General features: G+C 40.0%; 2 protein-coding genes across 3 annotated transcripts; both read left to right on the top strand.

Moving 5' to 3' along the window:
• The first annotated feature begins 63 nt into the window (after positions 1-63).
• Positions 64-2,757, top strand: LOC109364291 (RANBP2-like and GRIP domain-containing protein 1). 2 transcript variants are annotated; one of them, XM_019610950.1, is made up of 2 exons: positions 64-1,220; positions 2,445-2,757. In XM_019610950.1, exons 1-2 carry the CDS (start codon positions 517-519, stop codon positions 2,461-2,463), a joined length of 723 nt encoding a protein of 240 aa, XP_019466495.1. In that variant the 5' UTR covers positions 64-516; the 3' UTR covers positions 2,464-2,757. The 2 variants fall into 2 exon arrangements, with proteins under 2 accessions (XP_019466495.1, XP_019466494.1); XM_019610949.2 differs by having other exon boundaries at positions 2,442-2,756.
• LOC104915659 (E3 SUMO-protein ligase RanBP2-like) lies at positions 2,580-8,957 on the top strand. Its single transcript, XM_019610948.1, is given in 6 exon segments — positions 2,580-2,629; positions 4,467-4,534; positions 4,537-4,740; positions 4,894-5,172; positions 6,375-6,495; positions 7,872-8,957. Coding segments are annotated over 6 exon segments (765 nt in total). The 3' UTR covers positions 7,915-8,957.
• The last annotated feature ends 8 nt before the right edge of the window (positions 8,958-8,965 follow it).

Raw genomic sequence — 8,965 nt, 5'->3', positions numbered from 1 at the left:
TTGCACCTCAGCAGCATATACATGCTTATCAACAAGCAGTCCACACACCACCTCTGCAAACACTTGTGCTGTTGTGTTTCCTCAAGGCATCTATGGTGCGCCTTTGCATTTTGATGCTCCATCTGCTGGAATCATTTCACCTCATGGAGGTGATGATCACAACTGTGGCCTTCCACAGGCGAGCACAAATCCACCTCTGCCTGAACCAGGCTATTTCACAAAACCTTTGGTTGCACCCACAAGTTTAAAACCTGCAGAATCCAGCGTTAGTGCCGCACAGGACAAATTAGGATCGGCCTTTGCTAAAAAGGAAGGGCAGTGGGAATGTAACATTTCTTTAGTAAGAAATGAACCCACTGCCCCAAAATGCGTTACTTGCCAGAATACAAGCAAAACTAATTCAGCAGTATCTCTTCAAGAATTTTCCTTTAAACTTGATGGGAAAACACCAGCGTGTACCTCTCAGAATCCTGCAGATGCTGAAGCGAAGCCTGAAAGGAAAGATGTATCTTTTCAATGTGGATGCCTCCAGGTGGATTTAAATATGGCATACAGGAGTTCAATACGAATACAGCTGAGAAAGATGATCTCCCCAAAGAGTGTACAACAGACTTGACAAACATTGATGAAAAAGACAAAAATGAACTGCCTTCAAGTAGTGGAGTTACACTCCAATCTCAAGAAACAGCAAACAGGGACAAGAGTGAGCACATCCGTGAGAAAGGCACATTGGTAATGCCTCATGTTTCTCGTACAAATACAGCCAAAGCATCTCCTTGTGGTAACAATGCTGTAGCTGTACTGGAAGAAGCTACCAGCGAGAGAAGCGACCTCAGCCATGGTGATGATGGTTCTGATGCTGCTATAGAAGCTTTAGAGGTATCAAGCAGCTCTGAAACGCCAAGAAAAACAGTGGCTTCTGCTTCAAAGTTTGTATTTAGATCTGAATCTGTCAAGAGCGTTTTCAGTAATGAAAAGACATTCCCATTTGGGAGTACTTCGGCCATTGGTTCCCTCTTTGGATTCAGCTTTAATCCTCCAAGAAAGAGCACTGATGTAATTTCAGTATCTCAGAAAGCAGAGCAGGAAAAACCAGAAGTAGCTGAACCACTCAAAAGCTGTAGTGCAGCTCAGAAACCTTGGGAGAGCAAGGCATCCAAGCTGGCTCCTTCAGCACAAGATGGGCCCTCCAACTTCTCATTTAAAAATCCTGGAAAAAGGTGAGTGTTAATTGAACTACTAATTTATTCAAGTGTGCTACTCATTAGTCAGACATTTATTAATGCTAGTCATTGTATTAGTTCTTCTGTTTTAATAGTATGTTGTTTCTTTCAGTTCTAGTGCACATCTGTGAATCTTCAAATTCTAGACTTTCAACTTGAATGAATATTAAGTTGTAGTTATTTGCACATAAGAACAGAAACATGCCTTATGCACAATTCAGTGTTACTCTGTAGTGAGAAAAGGAGTTGTGGGTAGGATTTTGGGATCTGTACGAGGCGTTTATAATGAAGTGCTGAAAGTGCATTTTTTGAGTTGAACTGGTAGTGTATGTGCACAGGCCTTGCTCTGACTGGTAAACTACAAGAACTGCACTTGTGCTTAAGCTTAAACTCGAATTATCCCTTCAACTAGGAGACATTCTCCTTCTCTGCTTCCATTCTTTCCAAAGCTTTGCGTCTTTAGCTTCAACCATTGATTGTCCTGTTTTTTCTTCTTGTACTTCCCAGAAGTGATGTGAAGTAAGTTCTATTCAGTCACTGTTTCATATCTTCTGGAATTTCACATGTTCAAAGCTCATCAGCAGTACACGCTTCTGCAAACAGCTTTATATTTCTTACTCTCTTTTTCAGTGCTAGGTATTGCTTTTCCTCTGTTTATGATACCTATATGGCTCTTCCTTGTAGCTGTATTTTATTTGGTGTAAGGCCATAAATAATTCTTGTAACAGTATGAAAATGCTGACTTGTTCCTGGTCTGAGACTTGAATTTCAAAGGTGAAATTCAAGGTTTCAAAGGGAAAGGGAAAGTATAGTACTACTAGAACCAATAGACACTAACAGTATTTCAATTGAGAAAAACTCTCATCTTCCATTTGGCCAGTCTCCCTTTCTGAGGCTGTGAGTGTCTGTGTATTAATAAAAGGTGGCACATATTGAGCTATTGGAAATATAAGTAAATGTCAAAGGAAGCTAGTATCTGTAGTGGCAGTTGCAAGTTTAAAATCTTCATTATTGCATGGAGGTTCTTTGATAGCAGCAGAAAACCAAAGTATGGCGGATTTACAGTTCCTTAGTTATCCTGAATGAGTGCTATTTCAAAAGCTCTAAATTTAAGATGTTCTGAGTATCGCTAGGTTATTTTATCATGTATGTGCCAAAAATGATCACAGTATTTAGGTGCCTTATCAGCTGTTTTCCACTAATTTTTGTTCTTTGCAGCAGGCCCCCCAGTCAAACATGAATTGGAGAGGGAATGTGTTACTGCTTTGGAAGCTAAACCTTCTGAGGAGAAGGCTAAAGGAGAAACTCCACAGGTCCCTTCCACATCTGTCTGTGGCGTTAATAGCAGTGCGGAGGATGCCAGTCCAGAAGGGACTCAGGAAGAAGTTAAAACTCAAAGAAAGAAAGTACAAGTCAAGTCTTTACGAAAGTTTAGGCAATAAATTTGCAGTATTATTCTTAGACTATCTTCACTTATTGAGAAATAAAGCATCCAGCAGATTAAAAACTACTTGTTTGGCTGTGTCTCAAGTCTGTTCTGGCACTGGAACTAAGGTACAGATCTTAGGTTTCTCAGGGAGAGAAAGGAACAGCTTTACCTCCTGAAGTAGAAACAGCTTTTTGGCTAGTAGAATTCCTCCTGGCTATTATGTAAGAGTTAAGTGATTTCAGAGCAATTTCCAAGGCAAATGGGGCTTGTTTTGGAATCGTACTGCTTCAAAGGTACTTCAGTTTCTTGTCAAGTCAAACTTGAGTGTGTCTTAAGAATAATGAAGAATTCTTGTGTTTTTGATTTTTTTTTTCCCCCAGTTGTTCACTTCCCTTAATCCCTGTTACTTTGTTGTTCTGAAATAGCAGTAGCACTATAGGAAAGTAGGAGACTGAGAACTTACTATCGTGATTTTTCTGTACTGCTGTTGTAATTATAAATGAAGAAATTTATCAATTTCTGGGAGGAATGGAGAGAGGGAGAGGAGAGGGGAAATGTGGCTTTTTTGGAGGGAGTGGTTATTTTTAGTGTCCAGACTTAATATAGTTGGAATATTAGGCTCTCCTGGCTTATTTGCTTACTGTTTTATTAATCGTACTGACTTAGTCTGTACAAGTAAGGAAGAATTACATACTCCATCAACCAGTGAAGCAACAGCGGTATTTGCAGTCAGCTGCTAGCAGCAAAGAAGCAGAATCCACAGAAACTGCTCATGTATCACAGAATTTACCAGGAGGTGATGATACAGCTTTTTAGGAAGTAGAAGAACTTTAAGCTGAAGTAAAGATGAGTTTAGCTTGAGGTTTGCCTTATGTAGCTTTGTAAGGCTTAACACAGTTGTTCATGTCTGGATTTTGTATTTAACTTCAGCGTGCCTTATAGGATGAGAAGCTTGCAATGACTATAATCTTCTAGTTTAGCTTCCTGTAAAGAATAGGCTTAATTGCAGATTAATATAATGATTAAGCAAGACCGATAGAGCACAAATAAACAGTATGTAGTGTCCTTTAATTGGAACTACTAATCTGATGAAGTCTGCAAAATGTCATTTTCCTCTTTCTTCAATATCCTATTTGCCTTTCCTTATCTGTTAATCATATTATGATTTCTGTGGTTTTCTTTCTTGCATTACCTGTTCTTTTTCTCCTTCAGTGTCACTTCTCCCACCAGAAATGCTTGTCTGTCACACGTTTCTTCAGTTCTTCCAAGTTTTTCTTTAGCTTTGGAAGATGTGTTAATTGAAGGATGTTAAAAGCCAGTAATGTGCACATATAAAGTGAGGAGGATATGCAGCTGTGAGCCCTCCATTTATAATTTTCAGTTGATTCTTATTCTGATCAAATGCCAGTTTTAAATTATTTAACAGTCTTTAGGAGGGGAACACCTGGAATGTTAACAGTGCTGCGTTATCACTTCGCACATCATTCAGCAGACCTGAAATTTCATCGGGAAATACGCCAGCACACTTGATAGCTTAAAAAAACCAAACAACTTCCTATGCAGTGTGGTGCAGGTAGTGTTGCATTGCTAAAATGAATTTCAAATGCTGAAATCTGTTGGGCTCTTACATTTTGAGAAGGCAGGGCTTTTGATTCACTTCAGTGCATGATGAGTGTCTGTAGAGCTGTGGGTACAAAGCCACAGAAGAAAGGAAAACATTGAATAATTTTGCATTATGTGATGTCAGAATTGTAACAGTGTTGTTGGTGACAACAACTTCTGGGGATATCACGCATTACTGTGCTGTGTTTTAGGTGGAAGTTAAGTTCTAGAGAAGAATATGAAGGAATTCTCTTCAAAGAGAGGGCAGAACTTTACAGTTGGCCAGAGATGCTGCTCAGTGGAAGGAGCGCGCTCTTGGAGAGCTAAAGGTCCTCTTCCAGACACAGAAGAAGTATTACAGGACCCTTATGAGAAGGGACCAAGTTCTTGAGGTGTGTGCAAAGCAAGTCATCACTGAAGAAGTAAACTTGGTGCCCTCTGAAACATCAAACAGTGTTTTAATTTGGACAGCTACAGATGATGCTGGTGAGTCAATTGAGTGGTTTTTACAGTTCCTTTCAGTATCTTCTGCAGTTTGTTTGGCTTTGTTTTACCCTGGAGATTATACAGAACAAAAGCTACAGATCTCTGGCTACAATGAGTAGAGCTAAGGAAACCTCTTCTTGGATTTGTTTTCAGATGGTAAAGTGAAAGTAGAGCAATTTGTGGTCAGATTTAAAGTTCAAGAACTGGCTAATTCTTTCAAGAGGAGATTTGAAGAATGCCAGCAAAGTTTGTCAGAGCTGCAGAAGGGCCACCTCTCACTGGCAGCAGAGCTGTCAAAGAACACCAACCCCGTTGTGTATTTTAATGTTTCTGCCAGCGATGAACCTTTAGAACACACAACCATGGAGCTCCTTTCAAATATTGTCCCTCGAACGGCTGAAGATATCAGGGCCCTGTGCATGGGGGAGAAAGGTTTGTGGATTCAAGAATACCACATTTCACAGAATAGTTAGTGACTTTGTACGCCAGGTAAGCTTAATGTTGAAGGATTTTAAGTGAGAGAAAAAGCCCATCTAGGCTGCAGCACTCCATGGATCTTGCCTGAAAGTGGGCTTTTCCAGTTTTTGAATGTAGTGAGAGTAGCCAAAATCAGCAGGGCTGCTGGCAGCAGCGATGCTTCAAACTTCTAGAGGCCATCACATTTTATTCTTGGAAAGCTATGATTTTGTGGGAATGCCACAGGCTTGCATGTTAGACTTCATTTCGTTCATGTCTGTTATCTGCCTGAGTGCTCCTCTTTGACAGCTGTCTCTGCTTGATTTAAAGCATTTAACAGTGGCCATGCCACTGTTGATGCAGCTAATTGCCTTTCTTTCGTAGTTAAGATATCTTTGTCCAGTCCCGGAAAGTATTCTGTTAAGCGTACCAGGGAAATATTCCCCAGAGTACGCAGGGACCCCATTTCTCAATTATAGTTGCCAGTTGATAATAAGTAGATCCCAGAAACCCTGGGATCTGCCCGGGAATCATTTTATCAAGGGGAATGGTGTTCTCCTCCTTGACCCATTTATAGAAACTCCATAAGAAAGACATGATATAATGTAGATTTGGCCTGCCTGGCTCACCAATTGTATAATCTATGGATATACAGATGGTGTGTATATATATATATATCCAGGAGCTTGGCTAATATAATTTATATTGGAGTAATGAGAGAAAGATGAGAAAAAGTCACTCACCCTGTCCTGGGCTCGCAAGATGAACTCTAATGGAACGGATATCCAGAGAGATCCTTCCCCACTGGCAGTCAGCTCTTAAATGGGTCTAGGAGAGGTGGAGCCAGGCTCCACCCCTTCCTGCAGTCACCCGTGGCTGACTCATTGCTTGCCTCAGGTGATCAATCAGAGGTTCAGGCCATGATTCAGCAGCCCCATACAAGGGTCAAGGCCACCCAAACTCAGTTCTGTTGTGCTTTGAGTATGGAGCCCTTTCAAGGCTTGATTATAGACCTAGCGGAGTAGAAGCCAACACTGCGTGAACGACGATTCACAAGCATCCTTTTCTAGAAGAAGAGCAAAGCAAAAACGATGATGTAATTCTAGCGATTCAGTTGCAGGTTTCTTTTAAATTTGTGTAGCATGGCATTTTACATCCTGTTATTATGTTTCCTACAGGTGAGTTCATTATTGGTCATGCTATTAAAGCTATGAACAATCACAGGCATCCAGAGTGCTTCTGCTGTGATATCTGCCAACAAGTATTGGCCAGTATTGGATTTGTCAAGAATGCTGGCAGGTGGGTCTTCACCCTTCCTTCTCTCACTGATGATGATGAAAATGGAATGGAAGTTGGGAGGGATGTAGAGGGTATGGTTCCTAAAGCTTCCTTGCTGAGATGGAGTAATTGAAGTATCTTTTTTGAGGAAAAAGGTCTAAGAATGCATCACAAAACTGAGAGTGGAAATCTTAAAATGTGCACATAAAATATTAACTACTTAGCTACTTTGACACCAGATTTCCTGTCAAGTGTGTGTTTTGTACCTGGTGATGTTTCAGGATCAGTAGGATACACTGTGGTAGATGCTTAGATACAAATCAGATGCAGAAGTTTTGTCATTTTTAAACAGATGTTTATTTTCCCAACATGGGTTCCCAATTTGAGTCCAGTTTATCACCCTTTGCACTAATAAATGCTCTCACTTAATGGGATCCTTCACAGATTTTAAGTAGACTGTGTAGCCATTGATTTCATATTTCTAATGTGATACACATAGTTATGTAGAGAATTAGGGCCTGTTTTGCCATCCAGCTTCCAATCTAAATTTCTGAAGAGTTTGAGGGTAAAGCATGGGAGTGGGGTTAATGAAAGACAGCAATTTGCAGCACAGGGTGGTACCTTAGGAAATAGGAAATCTGGCGCAAACTTGCTTATGGCAGCAAAATGACTGACATTATTTTTCTGGTACAAAGGGCAGAAAATTGGTCATCTTCAGCTGCTTCAGTCATCTTGCCTGCATTCTTTGTTTTTAGTTGAGTTGCCTAAGCATTCTTTTCTTTTCAGCTTTCTCTTGCTTCGTTTTATCAGTTTCTGCAGTTACCAAATATGTAGCTGCATGTTTCTACATTCCCTAGTGATGCATGGATCGGGGGCATTGTAGGATATAGCACACGTTATTCGTTTATTTTTTAGTACAAGGGAAGCTATCATTTCAGTATCACAGCAGAGGCTGATTTGAAAAACAACCTGTAGTATTGTGTCAGTGGTATTGTCAGCTTACATTTTTCTTTCTCTGATGTTTGACACCATGGGGAAAAGGCAGAGGAGTGCATTTTCCTTTCAGTTACATTTATGTAAATCTAAAAGAAACCGGTGCTAAGTAAGCCAGAATGTAAGCCAGGCACGAGTACAGCTTTCTAACCTGTTTGAGACAAGCTCAGTAGCTATTTTCAGAGAGATTTGATGCATCCTGCTTAGCAGGCTTTTCTCAGAATCAATCAAGCTTGTTTAAAAAAATAATCATATTGAACTGTTGTATTTTATGCTGCTAAAGACATTATTGTAGTATAAATACAGTTACTGAAACAAGGGCTAAAAATTAAATGATCTCTACAGAAGCTCTTGAGTTGAAATTGTTCTTATTCATGCTCTAAATTAATGACATTTTCGAACAGGAAGGAACTCATTGCTGATGCTCGTGAACCAAAGGGAGAATAATTATATTGTTTACCCTGCTATGACAAAATGGGCGTCGACATCTGTGGAGCACATAGAAGACCAGTTGAAGGATGTTTGGTGAATGCTATGGGCAAACAGTGGCACGTGGAGGTAAGCATCAGCTGATACGCTGTCTTTCACAAATGTAAAGGTTAACGTATTTAAGTGGAATATCGCCGATCAGCTTCCATGAAAGGATTAGAAAAGTGTGCAGCAGTGATCAGCAAATGCATCTTCTAATCCCATTTTCAATCTTCATTTGCCTGATCTTCCACTGAGAAAAGACCTCTGCCTGCAGAGCTAAAATCAGTAGTCCAAGGAAGCATTGCAGGGTCCTTGTAGAAGAAAATGTCACCAAGTGAGAAGCAGGATTATATGCAAAGGCACTAAAGTTCTGTGACAAACGTAGTATTGGTGGGCATTATAACATTCCTATGGCTTCCAGTTACTTGCCATGTAAATATCTCTAAAGCAGTTTAGGTGACAGTTCATTTTTCAAGTCCGTGTGCAAGATTTACTTCTTTAGCTTCCATTTAAGTTATGAAGATAAGCAATCTACAATTCACAATTTTGTTGTGAAATTCTCCAGCAAGTGCTTTCTTCACAAGATGCAGTGGTGGTGAAAATTACTTGTTTGATTTCACAGAATCACAGAATCACAGAACTGTAGGGGTTGGAAGGGACCTCTAGAGATCATCGAGACCAACCCCCCTGCCAAAGCAGGTTTTGTTCTGTCATTAATAACGTATCAGAATCACTTCAGTGCATTATTTGTTTGGTTTTTTTTGTAACTTTTGGGTTGAAATGTTAAAAACAGTAAAAGGAATTTTATTTTAGTGATCTAAAAGTACAAAACAATAGTTGTAATTTTTATTTTCAAGATGGCACTGAGATAGTGAGCTGTAGAATACAATATGTAAGCGGTCCATAACATCTCTTAGTTTTGTTAACTCAAAGGAAATTCTCAAATAGCATTGCTTAGGGAGGGGCTTATAGCTTAGGGAGGGGCTTATAGCTTAGGGAGGGGCTTATAGCTTAGGGAGGGGCTTAT

Source organism: Meleagris gallopavo, unplaced genomic scaffold, assembly GCF_000146605.3.
Source record: "Meleagris gallopavo isolate NT-WF06-2002-E0010 breed Aviagen turkey brand Nicholas breeding stock unplaced genomic scaffold, Turkey_5.1 ChrUn_random_7180001840253, whole genome shotgun sequence".
NCBI lineage: Eukaryota > Metazoa > Chordata > Aves > Galliformes > Phasianidae > Meleagris > Meleagris gallopavo.
This window is presented reverse-complemented; position numbering and strand designations above follow the sequence as displayed.

Bases quoted from the DNA above. Each gene is read 5' to 3' on its own strand.
- LOC109364291 (XM_019610949.2), top strand. From the start codon at position 517: ATGTGGATGCCTCCAGGTGGATTTAAATATGGCATACAGGAGTTCAAT. The intron at 1,221-2,441 runs GTGAGTGTTAAT...TGTTCTTTGCAG, and splicing joins TTTAAAAATCCTGGAAAAAG to CAGGCCCCCCAGTCAAACAT.